Genomic DNA, 23,814 nt, shown 5'->3' with positions numbered 1-23,814 from the left:
CACACACACACACACACACACACACACACACACACACACACACACACACACACACACACACACACACACACACACACACACACATAACACACATAACACACACACACACACTGACATGCACACACACACACACACACACACACACACACACACACACACACACACACACACACATACACATACACATACACATACACACACACACACACACACACACACACACACACACACACACACACACACACACACACACACACATACACACACACACACACACACACACAGAAACATTCTGTTACAAATCTACTCAAGTAATTTGCATAAGCACACACAGCACACACACACACATCCCTACTAACAACAGCACACACACACAACCCTACTAACAACAGCACACACACATAACCCTACAAACAACAACACACAGATACAAACACATGTTCACCCATCATTCATGTTCTAGTGTAGACAAGTCACGGATTGACACATGCATGCTCATGTATATTGTTAGCCACCTTGTTAAATGAACAAATGATCTTCTCTGTGATCATGAAGAAAACTATTCGGTACCTTTACAGATTCTGATTGGATCTCGGCACATACTAATAATGAACACTAGGTAGAGCTGTTGATGTACTGTAGAAAAATAACTATTGTCTGAAAAGCTGAAGACAGAGGGATCAAGAGAGACATAATGATGTATATATATATAAACCCTGGATTGCTGATGCTATGAAGCCACCTTCCGCCATATTTATATTCCCCAGAAGGAGCAGTCCTCCAATTAAATGTTTCAAGGATATAGTTACATATATTTAAGTATTTTGTTGTTGTAGTGGGGACAGTACCATTTGTACTCTCTGAAAAAAAGAGAGGGGGGAGAGAGAGAGGGGAAGAAAATAATATTTTAGCACAGGAGTCTACTCTCCATCATGTAGTTGTCGTCGAACAAAGCTGAGAGGACAATGATGAAGACAAGGCTGCCACCTGTTGTCTGATCTGCAAAGTACAACCCCACTGTACAGAAACTTTTACCCAAGACTAAACAAAATACTGCTCAGGTTAAATTGTTTTATCGTGCAAAAGTGGAAACAGACACAAAAGTAAGAACCAGTTATAATACATCAACCTTTAATTTGACCATTTCAATTTTGAAATCTGTGCTTACCGAGTCAGTGGCAACATCACTGCTCACAACAATGAGAAAAATCAACGTACAGTGCATACGGAAAGTATTCAGACCCATTGACTTTTTCCACATTTTGTTACATTACAGCCTTATTCTAAAATTGTTTAAATCGTTTTTTCCCCTGATTAATCTACTCACAATACCCTATAATGACAAAGCAAAACAGTTTTTTAGAAATTGTTGCTAATTTTTTATATAAAAAAACTGAAATACCACATTTACATAAGTTTTCAGACCCTCCACTGAGTACTTTGTTGAAGCACCTTTGGCAGTGATTACAGCCTTGAGTCTTCTTGGGTATGACGCTACAAGCTTGACACCCCTGTTTTGAGGAGTTTCTTCCATTCTTCTCTGCAGATCCTCTCAAGCTCTGTCAGGTTGGATGGGGTGCGTTGCTGCACAGCTATTTTCAGGTCTCTCCAGATAGGTTTGATTGGGTTCAAGTACAGGCTCTGGCTGGGCCACTCAAGGACATTCAGAACCTGCATTGTCTTGGCTGTGTGCTTAGGGTCGTTGTCCTGTTGGAAGGTGAACCATTGCCCAGGTCTGAGGTCCTGAGCGCTCTGGAGCAGATTTTCATCAAGGATCTCTCTGTACTTTGCTCTGTTCAACTTTGCCTCGATCCTGACTAGCCTCCCGGTCCCTGCCGCTGAAAAACATCCCCACAGCATGATGCTGCCACCACCATGCCTCACCATAGGGATGGTGCCAGGTCTCCTCCAGACGTGATGCTTTGCATTCAGGCCAAAGAGTTCAATCTTGGTTTCATCAGACCAGAGAATATTGTTTCTCATGGTCTGAGAGTCTTTAGGTGCCTTTTGGCAAACTCCAAGCGGGCTGTCATGTGCCTTTTACTGAGGGGTGGCTTCCGTCTGGCCACTCTATCATATAGGCCTGATTGTTGGAGTACTGCAGAGATGGTTGTCCTTCTGGAAGGTTTTTCCATCTCCACAGAGGAACTCTAGAGCTCTCTCAGAGTAACCATTGGGTTCTTGGTCACCTCCCTGACCAAGGCCCTTCTCCCCCAATTGCTCAGTTTGGCCGGGCGGCCAGCTCCAGGAAGAGTCTTGGTGGTTCCAAACTTCTTCCATTTAAGAATGATGGAGGGAACTGTGTTCTTGGGGCCTTCAATGCAGCAGACATTTTTTGGTAATCTTCCCAGATCTGTGCCTCGACTTAATCCTGTCTTGGAGCTCTACTGACAATTCCTTCGACCTCATCGCTTGGTTATTTTTGTGATCTGCACTGTCAACTGTGGGACCGCATATAGACAGGTGTGTGCCTTTCCAAATCATGTCCGATCAATTGAATTTACCACAGGTGGACTCCAATCAATTTGTAGAAAAATCTCAAGGATGATCGTTAACAGAATGCACCTGAACTCAATTTTGAGTCTCATAGCAATGGGTCTGAATACTTATGTAAAAAAGGTATTTCTGTTTTCTATTTGTAATACATTTTGTAAAATTTCTAAAAACCTTTTTTGCTTTTTATATAATCACTTTTAGAATAAGACTGTAACGTAACAACATTTGGAAAAAGTAAATTTGGTCTGACTACTTTCCAAAGGCACTGTACATAACAGACAATTTTAAAGTATTGTGATGTAAGGAATCACATCACAAAATCATCTCTAAATACAAAATCTACATTTCCATTTGACGATCAATTCTTTACAACTCATTTATATTTACTCTAAAGTGCAGTATGATTTACAGTTTTTTACAATTCCATTGGCACTAAATTCAGAACCTTGTGGTCATTTTTCAAAACTCTAGACACAAAACTCAAAACGGTCATCACTTGTAGCACAGGCTGTCCAATGTTCAAAACATTGCATTGTGCATTCATATCTTCAAAAGAAACCTTGCACTTGCAGAATCATAGGTTCGAATAACTCACTTATCAAGAAATACCATAGGAACATTCATTTAGATCACCCACACACAAGATACCGATAGTTCCACTGTGTAGTTGTTCGTACAATCATGAAATATTGTCGTACAAAATATGTGATACATGTTTCATTATGCTACTACACGTAAAAACATCACTGTAAAAGGACTAGTAGAGAGAATACTACAGACACTGAACAAAATATGACATTTATTGATGAAATACAATAAAATCACAACATAGGTTTCTTTGAATCAAAGCAAAAATGATTTGCTACAAAAAAAGAAAAAACAGTTAAAAGTCAACTGCAGTGTTTCTCACCTGGCTTACTGTAAAACATCAACTGCAGTGTTCCTCACCTGGCTTACTGTAAAAAGCAAAACAAAGGATTGATTACTGTACTTCTATATTTCCATCAACACTGTCTTGTGGATTTGGCCACAGGTTCTCATCCACATCACAATGGATGTTTTCATTAGCCAAACATCTTGGGAAGAATCTTTGGGCATGGCGAATCCAGGCCTGACACTAGTCTTCCGTGATGTCATTGCATGCGTCATCCATGGCCTGGAGAAGGGTGGCTTGTTCGTGAGGGTGCCTATCACATACCTTCCACCTCCGTGTGGAGAAAAATTCCTCAATCGGGTTAAGGAAAGGAGAGTATGGGGGTAAGTACAGTGTGGTGAATTGTGGATGGGCCTGAAACCATTTGAGCATGGTGCAACCTGACATTATCCCACGCAAGGACATAGGTCATGCCCTCAGCTCTACAGACCTGATTTAGCTCATCAAGGAAGGTTACATTCGAACAGTGAATCAGGTGGCTGCCTGCAACTCAATATATATAGTATATAGAGTAGAGAGCTTAAGTTGTTGTTCGACCTAACATTAGAACTAGCAAGATGCGTAATCAAAGCAACTGGCTGTGGGTATGATTGTTGATGCCACACATGGTGATTCCAGCATCTCAGAAACAGCTGCCTTCCTGGGATTTTTATGCACTACAGTCTCTAGAGTTTACAGAGAATGGTGTGATAAACAAAACACATTCACTGAGCGGCAGTTCTGTGGGCAAAACACCTTGTTAACGAGAGAGGTCAGAGGAGAATGTCCAGACTCATTTAAGAGAAAGGCCACAAATGCTCAAATAACAGCTGTTTAAAACAGTGGTGCAGAAGGGCATCGTACAACACCGTGAATAATTCAGGCTGTTGTGGAGGCAAAAGGGGGTCCTACCCAGTAGTGGCCGGTGAGTGGCCGGAGAGTGTACAATAATGTCAAATCTGAAAACATGGTCTGGAAAAGTGGTACATGGGACCATAGAAACGGTGTCTGATAAAGAATGATGATTAAATATTACATCCATAGATAATGTAGTCCAGTTGGTTCATGTTCCACGGTAATTGGTGTCAATGGATCTCGTTATCCTGAAACGTTCATGATCTAAACATGGAATATTGTTTGTCAGTTTCCATAAATCTATGCATTAAGAGTAATGCAACAGTTACTTATAATTTTGATCAGTTGTATCAATTGATAGTTAGAACATTGTAATGAAATTAATAGACAGTCATTTCAGATGTAATGTGTGAATTGCATTTTGAAGTGGTAATACTTTGATGTTAAGTTGTGTCATTTTGAACAGGTGATTTTAGTTCAATGAACAAATGATCTTAGCTTTATGTGTACTGTATCCAAGCAAGTGTCAAAGTGATTGTAAAAAACTGTAAAAGCACACTTTCATTTAAAGAGACTAATCATTTGGTCTTCTAAGAAATACAATATTTTAATGTGATTCCCATCTCGGTGAGAATCGAGAGCTCCATTGCTACGTCTTGGTAAGTGAATTTTTTCCCCATAGTGGCCTACTGAATATCTTTCAGTTACTGAATAACTTCAGTAACTCAATCTCTCTCAGTTACTGAATTACTTTTAATAACTGAATCTCTCTCAGTTACTAACCTAAAAGGATGATACAATTCTAGGAACTTTCTGCATTTGAGTTTATGTACAAATATATTATTACAGAATGTTACAAGCTCTTTCTCTCTTTTGGTGGTATCGGAAGAGCTGAGATGTGCTCTTAAGTTAAACATTCTGGAATTGTATTTCTATTACTACATCTTGACGAAAACCAATTTCCCTTACATCTCTACCAGAGGAGGCTGGTGGGAGGAGCTATAGGAGAAAGTGGGCTCATTCAAATGGCTGGAATTGAATCAATGCAACAGAGTCAAACACGTTGTTTTCATGAGTTTGATGTGTTTGGAACCATTCCATTGATTCCATTCCAGCCATTACAATGAGCTCGTTCTCCTCCTATAGCTCCCCTCACCAGCCTCCTCTGATGTCTACATGTTTACCATACTATCATGTATTTTATTCATCTCCAAATTGAGCCACCTTATCTCCGAGTAAAGTTTAGATCAACTCAGAGAAATGAGACCTGAGATATTTCCTGTCTAAATGAGAGACCACATGGTAAAGTGGAGGTATTTGCTTGTCTTTTGGTGTTAGCAGACAGACTGTTTTGCAGGTCTTACCCAACCCCAATCAATGGTACCAAGTATGTCCCATTCAAACCATAGTACAGTCGTGGCCAAACGTTTTGAGAATGACACAAATATTAATTTCCACAAAGTGTGCTGCTTCAGTGTCTTTAGATATTTTTTGTTAGATGTTACTATGGAATACTGAAGTATAAATACAAGCATTTCATAAGTGTCAAAGGCTTTTATTGACAATTACATTAAGTTGATGCAAAGAGTCAATATTTGCAGTGTTGACCCTTCTTTTTCAAGGCCTCTGCAATCCGCCCTGGCATGCTGTCAATTAACTTCTGGGCTACATCCTGACTGATGGCAGCCCATTCTTGCATAATCAATGCTTGGAGTTTGTCAGAATTTGTGGATTTTTGTTTGTCCACCCGCCTCTTGAGGATTGACCACAAGTTCTCAATGGGATTAAGGTTTGGGGAGTTTCCTGGCCATGGACCCAAAATATCGAAGTTTTGTTCCCCGAGCCACTTAGTTATCAATTTTGCCTTATGGCAAGGTGCTCCATCATGCTGGAAAAGGTATTGTTCATCACCAAACTGTTCCTGGATGGTTGGGAGAAGTTGCTCTCGGAGGATGTGTTGGTACCATTCTTTATTCATGGCTGTGTTCTTAGGCAAAATTGTGAGTGAGCCCACTCCCTTGGCTGAGAAGCAACCCCACAAATGAATGGTCTCAGGATGCTTTACTGTTGGTATGACACAGGACTGATGGTAGCGCTCACCTTGTCTTCTCCGGACAAGCTTTTTTCCGGATGCCCCAAACAATCGGAAAGGGGATTCATCAGAGACAATGACTTTACCCCAGTCCTCAGCAGTCCAATCCCTGTACCTTTTGCAGAATATCAGTCTGTCCATGATGTTTTTCCTGGAGAGAAGTGGCTTCTTTGCTGCCCTTCTTGACACCAGGCCATCCTCCAAAAGTCTTCGCCTCACTGTGCGTGCAGATGCACTCACACCTGCCTGCTGCCATTCCTGAGCAAGCTCTGTACTGGTGGTGCCCCGATCCCGCTGCTGAATCAACTTTAGGAGACGGTCCTGGCACTTGCTGGACTTTCTTGGGCGCCCTGAAGCCTTCTTCACAACAATTGAACCGCTCTCCTTGAAGTTTTTGATGATCCGATAAATGGTTGATTTAGGTGCAATCTTACTGGCAGCAATATCCTTGCCTGTGAAGCCCTTTTTGTGCAAATCAATGATGATGGCACGTGTTTCCTTGCAGGTAACCATGATTGACAGAGGAAGAACAATGATTCCAAGCACCACCCTCCTTTTGAAGTTTCCAGTCTGTTATTCGAACTCAAACAGCATGACAGAGTGATCTCCAGCCTTGTCCTCGTCAACACTCACACCTGTGTTAACGAGAGAATCACTGACATGATGTCAGCTGGTCCTTTTGTGGCAGGGCTGAAATGCAGTGCACATGTTTTTGGGGGTATTCAGTTCATTTGCATGGCAAAGAGAGACTTTGCAAATGATTGCAATTCATCTGATCACTCTTCATGACATTCTGGAGTATATGCAAATTGACATCATTCAAACTGAGGCAGCAGACTTTGTGAAAATTAATATTTGTGTCATTCTCAAAACTTTTGGTCACGACTATACACCCCAAGGGTTCAAATTGTAAACCTCAGTGTGTAACAAGATCAAGGGGAAATATTAGATGAGAGGGTTTAGGAGATGTGTGCCACAAAAGGCTACTTTCAGTCCAACCAGTCAAGGCAGGACAGTCACCCCAGGTGCACTCTCCTTCTCCTTCCTACTCTTCCTTCTCTTCGTCCCCCAACTCCATCCCCTCCACCCACACAGGTCCAGCATCGTTGGGCAGAAACACTAGAGCTTATCCTAGTGCCGCCAAAGTCAGCCAACTGGCCCTGTGCACTGCAACCAGCCAGAGTGAGCATAATGTGCAGCGAAAGGACCTCACTGTACAGACAAAACATAGCCATTGGCTGTTCAGCTTAAAAAGACCCCAGTACACAGCAGCAATGAGCTCCTGTGGATCGTCCCACTAGTCCCCAGTCTGTGTTGAAAGAGCTCCCCCTTAAGGCATGTTTCTGTCACTTCTAGCTGCAGTGATTTTAGACAGGGCACTTAAGGGGAGGTCATTTTGTTTCTGAGCGTGAGGGTTTCTATGTCCACTCCTGTCTGTCCTACTGTGTCGGGCCTCTCTCACCCTCACCGGCCCAATCATGGCTACTTTGTTCGGGTTGACCTTAACTGAACTAGGCTGACGCTGTGAGGCGGCCAGTTTGGCAGCCTGTCTCTGCCTGGCGGCAAGCTCAGGGAACTGCTTGGTGTAGAGAGTGTCTGTGTACTGCAGCTCTGGAGTGACCAGGTTCTGACAGTGTGTTTTGGTGGGCCCGACCAGCCCAGGGTTCAGGTTGTAGCCCTGGATGATGGCCGCCCCGTACTGGAAGGGCTTCAGCCCGGCGTCCTTCACCTGCGACGGGTCCACTGCACCACCATCCTTCAGGCAGATATTGGCTAGTTCGGCACGTCGCTCCTGCAGCCGAGTCACCTCCCGCCTCATCTCCTCACGCCCCACAGTAGTGTCCACGCGTCGCCAGAAGGTGATGTTAAAGTGCAGGTAGAGCTGCCAGTCAAGGGCATTCCAGGCTCTGATCTTGTCGGCGGTGTGCGGGGAGAGCATGTGCCGTGTGCGCTCGCTTCGGCTGTTCAACTTAAAGGAGACGACATCGTCCAGAGACCAGCAGAGGGCGCGCTTGAGCAGGATCATGGACTCGTCAAAGTACTCTGAGATGAGGATGAGGTGGAAGTCCTGCTCGATGGCGCCAATGGCTTTGGCGCCCCGCGTCTCCAGGTCTCCGGGCGTCTCTGTTGCGACGTTGTTGTCGAAGCCAAAGTCAAAGGTCAGGATGTTACGGGCATAATGGTTGTTGGGCAGGGAGGTGTTGTAACCACGCCAACCATTGTCAAGGAAGTCGTCCAGGCTGCGGGCCTTGTGGAAGGCGGGGATGCTCTTGTAGTAGATGAAGATGGACTCCATCATGGCAACGGGGTTCTTCAGGATGGAGAAGTAGAACGTGTCCTGGGGCATCACTTTCCTCACCTGAGACACAACAGAAAAAGACCAAAACAAGAACAAAATGTGTTAGTGGGATGCCTTGGTGGCATATAATAATTTAACAATTATTGGCAAAAAAATCTAGTAAAATTAATCTTGTGTTAGTCTGAACCTCAATATTACCTATGATGCAGTGGAGGCTGCTTAGGGAAGGATGGCTCATAATACTGGCCAAGACAGAGCAAATGGAAAGGCATCAAGCACACTAGAACCATGTGTTTGATGGAAACAATGTGTTTGATGTATCTAATAGCATTTCACTGATTCCGCTCCAGACATTAACACAAGCCCGTCCTCCCCAATTAAAGTGCCACCAACCTCCTGTGCTATGATGATAGAACTCACCTCTGCTGGTCTGAACCTCATGTGGTTGCACATGATGTTGAACTCTTTGACACTGCGGCTCCTCACTCCCTCCACAAAGTGTGAGGCGAAGAAGAAGGGATAGAACAGCTGGCTGTGCTTGTTCAGTGGAAGGGCGAAGGTCAGATTGCGGCTGTCGCCATAACGATATAAAATGTTCAGGATGGTGCTGCTGGCCGTTTTGTGCGTCTTGAGAAAGACAATGTGGTTCTTCGGCCGACAGGTGGCGCTGGCTATCTCCGATTTCACCTCATTTATCACCCCGGCAACTACAGAGTTGGTGCCTAAAGGGGCGGGGCTGTTTCTACTCTTCAGTAGATTGGCTGAGGGGAGTTCGGGAGGTTTGTAAGGTAAGGTGGATACCACTTTGATAGGTGGGTGGCCCAGCTGGAGAACTACAGACCCAGGAACCCCCAAATGCAACTCATCATCACCCAGTGTGACTTTGGGCAGGGCTGCCTTTACTGCTGAAACTTTACCCCTTGCCTCTTTCCTAGAGTCTTTGACCTTATTGACAGTGTATGAGAGCTTTAGATGTTGGTGATGCTTCTGGACACGCCTCTCCACCCCTGGCTCATCTCTACTATGTTGATGTTCTGCTACCTTCTGGTTCCCTTTGGCCCGTTGTTTAAGAGCTCCTTCCTCCTGTGACCTCATTTCCTCTTCTACGACAGGGGCGTGCGAAGAGCGCAAGCGCACCCAGTCCCTCTGCTCTGTCGGGAGCGTTCTCTGGATCTTGATGGTGAACTGCACATTCAGGAGCTTCTCGCTTAACATCTTATCGTTCCTGAAACCAAACAGTGTTAGACTACAGTTAGCCAATCACTGTCAGCCTGTTTCAAAACAAAACAATTATCCAGAACAGTGAAGTGGAATGTAAAAGCTTGTTAGTTTCACCAAACATGATCTATTATATTGACAAGTTAGGAGAGTGACCACTCTAACAATCAAAATACATGTCCTCAATGATTGAAGGCAGGCGCGATCAGGTGGGACTATTCTAGCCAATGAAAGGGCAGATACGCGTGTGAACAACAGTGGTTTTTCTCAAAGTTGTCAGAATTCCAAGTGCATCCACTTATATCAGTACATTTGTAACAGACTAAAGGTTGCAAAACTTACAGTGCATTCAGAAAGTATTCAGACCGCTTTACTTTTTACTTTTTTTTTTTGTTACGTTACAGCCTTATTCTAAAATTGATTAAATTACATGTTTTACATGTTCAATTACAATGCACCATAATGACAAAGTGAAAACAGTTTTTTTTAAATGTTTGCAAATTTATAAAAATAAATAAAACAGAAACCTTATTTACATAAGTATTCAGACCCTTTGCTAGAAGATTTGAAATTGAGCTCAGGGCCACCCTGTTTCCGTTGACCATCCTTTAGATGTTTCTACAACTTTAGAGGCTTCTACAACTTCCACCTGTGGTAAATTCAATTGATTGGACATGATTTGGAAATGCACACACCTGCCTATATAAGGTTCCACAGCTGACAGTGCACGTCAGAGCAAAAACCAAGCCATGAGGTCAAAGGAATTGTCCATAGAGACAGGATTGTGCACATATCTGGGGAAGGTTACTAAAACATTTCTGCATCATTGAAGGTCCCCAAGACACAGTGGCCTCCATCATTCTTAAATGAAGGAAGTTTGGAACCACCAAGACTCTTCCTAGAGGTGGCCGCCTGGCCAAACTGAGCAATCGGGGGAGAAGGGCCTTGGTCAGGGAGGTGACCAAGTACCCAATGGTCACTCTGACAGAGCTCCAGAGTTCCTCTGTGGAGATGGGAGAATCTTCCAGAAGGACAACCATCTCTGCAGCACTCCACCAATCAGGTCTTTATGGTAGAGTGGCCAGACGGAAGCCACTTCCCAGTAAAAGGCATATGACAGCCCGCTTGGAGTTTGCCAAAAGCCACCAAAAGGACTCTCAGACCATGAGAAACAATATTCTCTGGTCTGATGAAACCAAGATTAAACTCTTTGGCCTGAATGCCGAACTCTTTGGCCTGAATGCAAAGCATCACGTCTGGAGGAAACCTGGCACCATCCCTATGGTGAAGCATGGTGGTGGCAGCATCATGCTTTGGGGATGTTTTTCAGCGGCAGGGACTGGGAGACTAGTCAGGATCGAGGGAAAAATGAACAGAGCAAAGTACAGAGAGATCCTTGATGAAAATCTGCTGCAGAGCGCTCAGGACCTCAGACTGGGGCAAAGGTTCACCTTCCAACAGGACAACGACCCTAAGTACACAGCCAAGACAATGCAGGAGAGGCTTCGGGACAAGTCTCCGAATGTCCAGAGCCCGGACTTGAACCCGATCTAACATCTCTGGAGAGACCTGAAAATAGCCTTGCAGCGACGATCCCCATCCAACCTGACAGAGCTTGAGAGGATCTGCAGGGAAGAATGGGAGAAACTGCCCAAATACAGGTGTGCCAAGCGTGTAGCGTCATACCCAAGAAGACTCGAAGCTGTAATCGCTGCCAAAGGTACTTCAACAAAGTTCTGAGTAAAGAGTCTGAATACTTATGTAAATGTGTTTTTTTTATTTTTTTACATTTTTATAAATGTTTGCTTTGTCATTATTGGGTGTTGTGTGTAGATTGATGAGGGGAAAAATAACAATTTAATGAATTTTAGAATAAGGCTGTAACGTAACAAAATGTGGAAAAAGTAAAGGGGTCTGAATACTTTCCGAATGTATATTCGATCAAACAAGCCTCACTCAATTCGACATTCTCTCATAGAAAAATCCTCTCATTTCACCCATTCCTCTCTGGTTTCACTGCTAGTAATATCAATCCAGGTAGTATGAAGATCTGACCCAATAGCTACAGATGTAGGATCTTAATTTGAGCCAGTTTGCTACAGCATGAAAATGATCCTGTAGCAACAGAACATTTTAATTAAGTGGATTATAATTAATGTACATTTTTGTAGTGGATGTTACATTTTTCATAATTTAAAATCAAGCCTAAAACGTCTACATGGAAATGACAAATCTTTAAAAACTTTTTATAACCTAAAATAGACTAAAAGTTTTACATTTCCTGCTACCCAGGAAAGTTCTCCTGCAACAGGTTGATCAAATAAAGATCCTACATCTGTATGTACAGTAGCACCAGACTCACCTGGATTGCCAGACGACTCCTAGGATCTGGATGGCCACACAGAGCACAGTGAGGGCCATGAGCACCATCCATAGATTGCGCATGTGGCTGCACAGAACTACCTTCAGCCACCTGCAGGGGGGGAGACCAACCACAGGAACCACATTAGAGTCTGCAGCAGCATCAGGTACAGAAATACTACAGACAACGGGACTGATTATATGACTATAAACGAATTTAAAGAATCTCAGGAATATCCTGTGTCTTTAACTAAATTATTTTATACCAACCTGCTGATATAATCTCATTCCAAAGCTGTAACTTAATTTTCAAATCTAATTTTCAAATCATAACCATGACACCTTTGGGTTAAAATGAGTACTGATCTATGCTAAACCACAGAAATGATCTCTGTACTGTTGGATGTTTTTTCTTGAGGCTTGGTGGCTATAATTAGGATGACTGCTGCGCATGTGTTTGTATACACATGGTGTGTAAGAGAGGGAAGAGATAATCTCAATGATTTACAAGACAATCCAACAGCATCTCAATGAGCGGAACAGTGATTCACAGAAACTCTTCTAACCGTAGAGGAAACGTCACTATGACTGTTGGATTGGAATGCCTGTGGCGTAGTGGTGCATTGACCTTTCCCATCTGTTTGTGGGCTTCATGTTCTAATCAGAGCAATTAGCTGCCCTGTTTGATTCGGCCCATTGAACTGGCGTTGGCTAAATTAGAAGAAGAAAAACAACAATCCTCAATACACCCTCTGGACCACTCTGCCCATACTGTATGTGTGTTTCTGCTTCTGTTACAGCTACATCAGAGACATCTGGAACATCTGCCTTCTGCCTGAATGATTTCCAGACAGTTCTACCTCCCTCCCTCCCCCTTCCTCCATCTCTTCCCCTTCCTACTTTCCTCCTTCCATATATCTCCCACTCCTGCTCTTCTCTCTCACACATCCACCTGCTCACATGCTGTGTATGCCCTCCAGGACACCTACACCACCCGATGTCACAGTAAGGCCATAAAGATCATCAAGGACAACAACCACCCAAGCCACTGCCTGTTCACCCCGCTACCATCCAGAAGGCGAGGTCAGTACAGGTGCATCAAAGCTGGGACCGAGAGACTGAAAAACAGCTTCTATCTCAAGGCCATCAGACTGTTAAACAGCCACCACTAACATTTAGCGGCCGCTGCCAACATACTGACTCAACTCCAGCCACTTTAAAAATTAGAATTGATGGAAATTATGTAAAAATGTACCACTAGCCACTTTAAACAATGCCACTTAATATAATGTTTACATACACTACATTACCCATCTCATATGTATATGTATATACTGTACTCTATATCATCTACTGCATCTTGCCATCTTTATGTAATACATGTACCACTAGCCACTTTAAACTATGCCACTTTATGTTTACATACCCTACAGTACCCATCTCATATGTATATACCGTACTCTATACCATCTACTGCATCTTGCCTATGCCGTTCTGTACCATCACTCATTCATATATCTTTATGTACATATTCTTTATCCCTTTACACTTGCGTGTATAAGGTAGTAGTTGTGGAATTGTTAGGTTAGATTACTTGTTGTTATTACTGCATTGTCGGAACTAGAAGCACAAGCATTTCGCTACACTCGCATTAACATCTGCTAACCATGTGTATGTGACTAATAAAATTTGATTTGATTTGATTTGATTTGATTTTGTTCGTGCATGTTGTGTGTGTGGTGCGTCTGTGTGTGTGATCGTGCATGCTGTGTGTGGTGTGTCTGTGTGTGTGTCTGCCTGTGCGTGTGAGTGTGTACATATGAGTATGTGTGTGTGTGTGTGTGTGTGTGTGTCCCTGAGCACAATCCATAAGTGCATGGCACCACTATCCTGTTCTTCAGCTGCCCCAGCTGTTTGTCAGTGTAGTACATTAGTCTGGCCACCAGGGGATTAAAGCATGAAGACATGGGATGATAATGTCACTGTGGAGCTAGTTGATTGACTCAAGCAGGCATGCCACCACCATGACTAAACAACACTACACATTACCCATGATCCTCTAGTTCAGTTGCCACCCTGGAAGCAGCTAATGGGCAAACTCTGATTAATCCATGTCACAAATGGAGTAAAGGCAAGGGAGACAAACATGAAAATACCAGGCTATGTAGTTGCTAGGGACATGACACACAATGTGCCCTTAATATACCATTATATACCATCCTCCCTGTTTGTAGTGTTTTTTCATTGAACTCTGTTGCAACTTGCTTATGCATTGTGGCACTGACTAAATATGTCCCTGCCATTGTGTGCTAGCAACATGGTTTGTGTGGGTTCTGGTTTGCATTTGATCAGTTTCTTTTGTGGTCCTGTGGTCCCGTGTGGCTCAGTTGGTAGAGCATGGCGCTTGCAACGCCAGGGTTGTGGGTTCAATTCCCACAGGGGGACCAGGATGAATATGTATGAACTTTCCAATTTGTAAGTCGCTCTGGATAAGAGCGTCTGCTAAATGACTTAAATGTAAAAATGTTTACTGTACATGTGCATGGATAACTCCACTACGACACAAACGGAATAGGGGTGACGTTCCTTTTTAACGTGAATGAATAATGGAGTGAAACACTATGAAAGAGTTGGCTGTTTGAACTGATATTTGTCAGGAGTGAGAGAAAGAGAGAGAAAGAGAGAGAGAGGGACTTATTCTAGATACATCACTGATCTACATACAGTACCTTCAGATAGTGTTCACACCCCTTGACTTTTCCACATTTTGTTGTGTTACAGCCTGAATTTAAAATGGATTAAACACAATGCCCCATACACACAATACCCCATAATGTCAAAGAGGAATCGTGTTTTAAGAAATGTTTATAAATTCATTTTTAAAAAGCTAAAATGTCTCGAGTATCCAACCACTTTGTTATGGCAAGCCTAAAGTTCAGGGGTAAAATGTTGCTTAAAACCTCTTGACGCTAGGGGTCAGATTTTTATTATTTTTTTAAATAACATTCCCAAGGTAAACGGACTATTTCTCAGGTCCAGATCGTAGAATATGCATATAATTTACAGATTAGGATAGAAAACACTCCAAAGTTTCCAAAACTGTCAAAATATTGTCTGTGAGTATAACAAAACTGATTCTGCAGGCGAAAACCTGAGGAAATCTAACCCGGAAGTGATTTTTTACATTTTAAATCTGTGTTTCCTTGCCCGTCTTTCTTCCATTTAAAGGGGTATCAACCAGATTCCTTTTCCAATGGCTTCCTCAGGCTGTGTCTAGGCGTTAGACATAGTTTCAGGCTTTTATTTTGAAAAATTAGCGAGATTTTTCAAAACTAGTCAGGTGTCCTTTGATTATTTCCTGCGCACGAGAGGGGTAGCTCTCCATTTTCTTTCTCTCTTTTATTGAATAGGTTACGGTCCGGTTGAAATATTATCGATTATGATTATAAAAAACATTTGACATGTTTCTACAAACATTACGGATACTTTTTGGAATTTTCGTCAAACGGAACGAGGCTTTGGTTTTCTGAACATAACGCGCAACCCAAATGGCGTTTTTTTGTTATAAAAGTAACATTTATCGAACATAAATAACAATTATTGTGTAACTCACTCTCGTGAGTGCAAACATCCAAAGATTATCAAAGGTAAGCGATTCATTTTATTGCTTTTCTGACTTTCGTGACCATGCTAATTTGGGGCTAGCTGTTCTAGCATTGATTGATGCACTCACAAAAGCTTGGATTGCTTTCGCTGCAAAGCTTTTTTTCAAAATCTGGCACGATAGGTAGATTAACAACAAGCTAAGCTGTGTTTTGGTATATTTCACTTGTGATTGCATGATTATAAATATTTTTAGTAATATTTTGCGCCCTGCAATTCAGCGGTTGTTTAGGAAAATGATCCCGCTAAAGGGATCCGTTGCGCAGAGAAGTTAATTCAGTGCCTTGCAGTGCCTTAGACCGCTGCGCCACTCGAGAGTCCACACATAATATTAGCTTTAAGGTCCCTATGTCGAGCAGTGAATTTCAAACACAGATTCAACCACCAAGACCAGGGAAGTTTTCCAATGCCTTGAAAAGAAGGGAACCTATTGGTAGATGGGCCAAAATGTTTAAAAAAGCAGACATTGGATATCCTTTTGAGCACGGTGAAGTTGTTAATTACAACTTTGGATTGTGTATCAGTACACCCAGTTGCCGGAGAGAAAGGAAACCGCTCAGACATTTCACCATGAGGCCAATGGTGACTTTGAAACAGTTACAGACCTGAATGGCTGTGATAAGAGAGAACTGAGGATGGATCATCAACATTGTAGTTACTCCACAATACTAACCTAAATGAATGAGTGAAAAGAAGGAAGCCTGTACAGAATGCAAATATTCCAAAACAAGACACTAAAGTAATAGTGAAATAGATTTTTTGTCCCGAATACAAAGTGTTATGTTTGGGGGAACTCCAATGCTACTGTAACGCACGTCGTCAGGAGAAGAAGAAGAGGACCAAGGTGCAGCGTGGTAAGTGTTCATACTATTTAATTAAAATATGAAACACTAGACAAAACAACAAACACGACAAACGAACAGTCCTGAAAGGTGAAACAAATACTAAACAGGAAACAACCACCCACAAACACAGGTGGGAACAGGCTACCTAAGTATGATTCTCAATCAGAGACAACGATAGACAGCTGCCTCTGATTGAGAACTACACCAGGCCAAACACATAGAAATACAAAACAAGGACAACATAGAACACCAGACATAGAATGCCCACCCAAACTCACGCCCTGACCAACCAAAATAGAGACATAAAAAGGATCTCTACGGTCAGGGCGTGACAGCTACACATTACTGAGTACCACTCTCCATATTTTCAAGCATAGTGGTGGCTGCATCATGTTATGGGTATGCTTGTAATCATTTTTCAGGTACAACATTTACGGAATGGCAAAATCCTAGAGCAAAACCTGCTTCAGTCTGACACTGGGAGATTAATTCACCTTTCAGCAGGACAATAATCTAAATCACATGGCCAAATCTATACTGGAGTTGCTTACCAAAAAGATCAACTACCAATTTGACAGAGCTAGAAGAATTTTCAGAAGAATAATGGGCAAACTTTGCACAATCCAGGTGTAAAAAGCTCCTCGTGACCTACCCAAAAAGACTCACAGATGTAATTGCTGCCAAAGATGCTTCCACAAAGTATTGGCTAGGGAGTGTGAATACTTGTGTAAATGAGAGACAGTATTTCTGTATATAATTTTCAATAGAATTGCAAACATTTCTACAAACATGTTTTCACTTCGTCATTATGGGGTGTTGTGTGTAGATGGGTGAGAAAAAACAAACAATTTAATCCGTTTTGAATTCAGGCTGTAACACAACTAAATATGCAATAAGTCAAGGGGTATGAATACTTTCTGAAGGCACTGGATAGGTAAAAGTAAATATAATTTTACATTTATCTTAAATGACCCCATTTTCATGAATTTGATGATACACGCTTGAAGCTCATTAAAAAACAGCATGTGACTTGAACCAGGAAGTAGGCAAGACTTTCATAGGGTATAGGACACAGGAAAGGATACCACAGTAGGAGAGAGAGTATTTGCAATTGAAGTCTGTCCAAAGTCATGGTAATTACAACCGGTTAAGTTGCTGAACATAAGTCAAAGAAAACAACATTGTGGTGACCTTGTACCCTGAAGACATTCCTGTCTCTGCCTCCTGCCTGCCTTCAGGTGAAATAAGATATCAGGTTTGGATATAGCCTAAAGAATTTTCAATTTTACCAGATACTTAGAATAGTAATGACAACCACACTCTCTCCACATCTCCCTCCATCTCTCTCTCACTCTCTTTCTCTGTCTCTCTCTCTCTCTCTCTCTCTCACTCTCTTTCTCTGTCTCTCTCACTCTCACTCTCTTTCTCTGTCTCTCTCACTCTCTCTCTCTCTCTCTTTCTCTGTCTCTCTCTCTCTCTCTCTCTCTCTTTCTCTGTCTCTCTCACTCTCTTTCTCTTTCTCTCTCTCTCTCTCTCTCTCTCTCTCTCTCTCTCTCTCTCTCTCTCTCTCTCTCTCTCTCTCTCTCTCTCTCTCTCTCTCTCTCTCTCTCTCTCTCTCTTTCTCTGTCTCTCTCTCTCTCTCTCTCTCACTCTCTTTCTCTGTCTCTCTCTCTCTCTCACTCTCTTTCTCTGTCTCTCTCACTCTCACTCTCTGTCTCTCTCTCTCTCTCTCACTCTCTTTCTCTGTCTCTCTCACTCTCTTTCTCTGTCTCTTTCTCTCTCTCTCTCTCTCTCTCTCTCTCTCTCTCTCTCTCTCTCTCTCTCTCTCTCTCTCTCTCTCTCTCTCTCTCTCTCTCTCTCTCTCTCTCTCTCTCTCTCTCTCTTTCTCTGTCTCTCTCTCTCTCTTTCTCTCTCTCTCACTCTGTCTGTCTGTGTCTCTCTCTCGCTCTCTGTCTTTCTTGGATACAAACACTCTGCCTGACTCCACTCACAACTCCTAACACACACAATCTCTGCACACAAACCACACTCCGACACACACACACACACACACACACACACACACACACACACACACACACACACACACACACACACACACACACACACACACACACACATACATGCAGAGTCTAGCAGCTCATTTGGATGTGGCAGTGAAAGGCTTAAATGCTTATATGAGGAGATCAAATCAAAGGTTACCTCTAAAGAAAGATCCAGAGCCAACTCATTTAGATTTACTTAACCAATGAGTAGAATAAGAACAGCCAACTGGTTTTGTCATGCCCTGTGGTCACATCCAGTTCCACTGCACTGAATAAAAACACAGACTTTCCAAAAACCTTCCTCAGTCCTACACCGCAAACAATTGCCGGTCAAACAAAAAATGGAGAGGGACTGGGGTTAGTTTGAGTCTAACTGGAGAACCGTGGCACCCCCGAAATCCCTTCACATGAAGAGAGAGGGAGATGAAGAGAGAGAATAGTTGATTTAATAGTCGTGATACTAATAGCTGAATTTGATGACATTTCTACATAAGTCACATACATGTAAGTCACTGAAGACTACCGACATCCACGTCTCACTGAGGACCCCTACTGGGCAGCACAGTCGATAATAATCAAACTACGCGCTACATTTCAGCACAGACCCAATACAAACACAGCTTAGAGAAGGAAACCTCATTCATGATAAGCAGATGTAGGCAAATTCACTGCATGCAAACTAAGGATTAGACTATAGTGTGATCAGCACTATATCCAATTTCTCCAATTTGTAGAATTAATACTTACACACACGCACATGCACACGCACACACATACACACACACACACACGCACGCACGCACGCACACACACACACACACACACACACACACACACACACACACACACACACACACACACACACACACACACACACACACACACACACACACACACACACACAATGACAATACTTCTATTGTGATATGAACAGTAATAACAGTCATATTGCCAAGGTATTAAACTGAGCAGCAGCAGCCTACAGAGAGATAGACAAACACCAGGAGGCCACGGAGCCCATGGACATAAGGAATGAATAAAAGGGCTTTTTAACAAAACGCTTCAGGTTTTCCCAGGCTATGGAGACATCTGGAGAATGGCCTGCCATTCCCTGCCTGCTGCACAGCTACACTCCTGCATGCCAGCCGACACATATACTCAGTTCACACACACATGCACATGCCCACACACACACACACACACATGCCCACACACACACACGTGCCCGCACACACACACACGTGCCCGCACACACACACATACATTCCCACAGGCATTTAAAGTACATCAGATTCTCTCATATCCTACTTTGGGCGCTACACACACACTCAGACAGGATCATGATGCACAGATGCATAGATTCACGCAAACATAGCCTACATACACTGAGCATTTTCCATCACTCTCCCTCCCTCTAACTTTCTACCTAGGGTTGGACTTTTGGTCACAAGGGATGGAAAGGCCCTGAAGCCAGTCCTACTGTATATGATGGATGGCAGGCTTGCATGCTTTCCCAGGTCACATGTATGTCTTTAATAACGTTTCCCAAATCCTACCTGGCTGATCCGGACTTGACCAGTTAAACAGGGAGTTGTGGTAATCTCCCTGGATGTTGATCCCTTATCATGACACACAACCCTACAGAATGACTTCTAGGTCTTTTCGTATGTTTAAAATATTTGTATTAGATTATACAGAAGTAGCTACTTGTGTAAACAGTAAGATTATGCAGTCTGTTCATAGTAATATAGCTATTATCTGTAACAGTAAAAGGAAAACGTATAGTGGTTGATTCTGTGTCCTTGTGTGGAGTAAGGTCGGGCAGACCGGTTTATTATGGTGCTGATATCTGCTGTACTAGGCACTGACATCCTACAAGTTTTCCATCTTGTTCTTATCAGTTCCAAATGAAAAGCCAATGACCTTCAAGCTGAATTTCAGGACTGTTTTTCATCCATGTTCTTGAACACTATGAGGGGTTTGACTATTGGACAATTAGAAATTGAACTTTGGGTCACTTTATTACACATCAGATCTTACCTGACATTTAGATTTGTACCTGTTCATGACCTGTTCACCATCATTTATGTCTGCATTGAAGTTGACTGTTTTAAAAAGTGCTCTCAGTGCAGTTTAGGCTTTAAATGTATGTTTTAAGAAAACGAAGATTCCCCTCAGTTTTACTGAGAAGAGCTATTTATTATTTCAGTAGGGCCCCCCAAACACGCCAATCTACGCCTACGGCATCTAAATGTTAAAGTGAAATAATTTATGAGTTTTGTGGATCTATTCTGCATTGCCTGTTGTTGCAATTAAATCTCATCGTCTTTGAAACGCGTCTTTGAAACGTCTTACTTATATTAGAATGGTAATAAAAATCATTCTGAACCAAAAGATTCACAAAATATTTTACAATAACTGCCGATTTGCGTAAATGCCAACAGTGCCATTGTATTATTTTCTCTCTACAGTTTGTCTACAGTTTGTGGTCAGTGTGAATGGGAGCAATAGCTATTTAATTAAAGTAAAGAATTTGCGTCTGACTTTTATTTTCCCAAAGTATGGGCAAGTTGGCCTAGGCTGTAGCAACGAGCACTCTAAATCAAATCTAAATAAACATCTCATCGTATGGCACTCCACTGTTAGATTTGGTTCTCTGCGAGTGCATATGAATAACGTAATGTATCTGTAGTCCGCTGTTTCGCCTATTATGGACTATTGTGGGCAATAGCATCACCGACCAACTGCTTTCCAATGAACTATCGCTAAAGGAATGTAACACAATACAAAATTCCAGAAGTCACAATTAATTCACTTACGAGCAACATGGTAGAGATGAGGTCAGGGAGAACAGCTCGCGCTCCTTGATAGATTTCCTTGGCGAGGGTGGCATCTCGCGTGTCTGTCCCAGGAGGGGGGTGCTCAGGAACCCCGGTCCTGCATGCAACTCCGACCAACCCAAGTCACTCTCTCAAGACTCCCCGTTCCCAAGCCACAGACTCCCTAGTCCCCTTTTAGAGTAGGGCTCCCCCGCTCTCAGTTTAGAACTCCTCCCGCTGCCGACTCATTGGCTCGACGCGCAGACAAACCAAATAGAGGGAGTCAGAAAGGGATGGAGAAAGGAGAGGGGGGGGGGGGGGGCAGGAGGTTACAGTGGATGAAATCGAGAACAAAGGCAGGGATTCTTTGTCACCAGCTAGGTAGTTGTCACACCGTTCTTCACAAGGATAAAGCAGTTACATGCAACCTTGCTCAGCGTCAAATGGGATTTGTAGCATTAACAGTTTGGGTAAAATCACATTCATGTCGAATTAAACTGGAAGTGTGAGTAGGTTTGTCTTTTGTGTGAAATATCTAGGAGCATATTACATTTATGAGGTGATGGTTGTTAATATTATAGCCCAATAACACTTTACTGTAACAGGCTTATAACCATAAAACCGCCTGGCTGTTCAGTCCTTTTTGGAATAAATCCGGTAATATAATAGCTGCAACGTCCATAATGAGTTTTCCAGCTGAGAGTCTGCATTTAAAGTGGCACCAAATACAAAAAGGTCCGGAAATGTGCTCCATTGTCCCAAAATGCTATCTACACCTGCAGGGCAAATCTTCAAGAATAGCTATTTTCACAGGTTGTGACAAAAATAAGAGTGTGAGAGTTTTGCAGCAGTGACAGGCAGGGGCGTACTGGGACAAAATTCAGCCCTGACATTTTAGCCACACCAGCCCACATTCCTGCGTGCGCTCCAAATGAGAGAACATTTATTTATATGTTCACTGAGTGATGATATTTTATTTATTTCACAGGCTTCTTAGAAAACCTGGTGGATTTGTTGTTCAGCAGTGTCGTGGGAAACCCCCAGCGTATCAGGAGAAGAACGCTGAGGCAGTATGTGGCCAGGCACCAATCCCACTTCAGGTTGGTCACATTTGATCTGGTCATAGGTCAAAATACTATCACTTCTTGTCTGTCCTGGAATTCACCCAACTACCATTGATCATTTAATCAGTACTGTGTGCATCAACTCTTATCTTGTTTTTCTACAGATAGAGGACAGGAGGGATGGTTTGTCATGGAGTCCCCTGACTAAAAGACAGGTTGATACAGATTTTCTGAACTGGAAGAGACACTCGGCATTCAAATTATACAAGACACATCATCTATTACTTTTCATAATCTTTAGTTATTATTTAATTGAATGGTGGGGGCTGCGTATTCTTCAAACATGTTAGGGAGCTGTTTAACTGACTTGCCTAGTGAACTAAAGGTTCAATCAAATAAATGAAATGAATATGGGACACCATACGAAGGGACGGCGACTAACATGTACCAACAGACAAAATGCTGATAGGTACCCGCCCCCCCCTTCAACTCGGACAAAGACATTGAAAACTAATCTGGATTTTTAAATTAGGTAGCTAGCTTCTTTTATGAGAACAGGTATGTTGTTTGGGTCAGTACTTGACCAATAATTAACATAAACACGTTTAGCATCTCCTGGCTTCCACACATAGCCTACAAGCCTCTGATGCAGACCTTTGGAGCATCTACATTTTCAAAAGTCTAATAAATCCATTATTTCTTTTAGACAGTTCTAAAGAAGCATGATATGAATAAAATGTAGTCTATTTCAGAAGAACAGAATAGCGTACTCTGAGTTGTCCTTATGTTAGGTCCTGATCTGGCTATGCCAAATGGCTGTGGGCTACACTAGTTCATTTAGCAGACAAGATTTGCTTAGAATTCCATGGCATTATTTTATAGTAGGAAGAATACAATTGAACAAAGCTGAATAAAATAGAAAGAATATTTTCACCAAATGATTTGAGGGCGGTGCACACAAATCAAATCACATCAAATGGTATTTGTCACATGGGCCGAATACAACAGGTGCTGACCTTACAGCGAAATGCTTACTTACAAGCCAACAACGCTTTAAAAACAACGCTTTAATTAAGAAGTTTTAAGAATATATATTTTTTTTTTAAAGTGTAAAATAAATCAAAAATAGAAAAGTAAAAAATTT

The 23,814-nt window shown here is 42.4% G+C and overlaps 1 protein-coding gene across 1 annotated transcript; it reads right to left on the bottom strand.

The window, feature by feature from the left end:
* Window positions 1-1,114: 1,114 nt before the first annotated feature.
* On the bottom strand, window positions 1,115-21,827 carry LOC129822364 (galactose-3-O-sulfotransferase 2-like). Its single transcript, XM_055880587.1, has 4 exons — window positions 21,607-21,827; window positions 12,236-12,346; window positions 9,076-9,880; window positions 1,115-8,715 (listed from the first exon to the last, which is right to left on the bottom strand). The coding sequence occupies exons 1-4, from the start codon at window positions 21,678-21,680 to the stop codon at window positions 7,687-7,689; spliced, it is 2,019 nt and encodes a 672-aa protein (XP_055736562.1). The 5' UTR covers window positions 21,681-21,827; the 3' UTR covers window positions 1,115-7,686.
* Window positions 21,828-23,814: the final 1,987 nt, after the last annotated feature.

This window comes from Salvelinus fontinalis, chromosome 24 (genome assembly GCF_029448725.1).
Source record: "Salvelinus fontinalis isolate EN_2023a chromosome 24, ASM2944872v1, whole genome shotgun sequence".
NCBI classification, from domain to species: domain Eukaryota; kingdom Metazoa; phylum Chordata; class Actinopteri; order Salmoniformes; family Salmonidae; genus Salvelinus; species Salvelinus fontinalis.
Note: the sequence above shows the minus strand (reverse complement) of the source record. Positions and strands in the feature narration are given on the sequence as shown.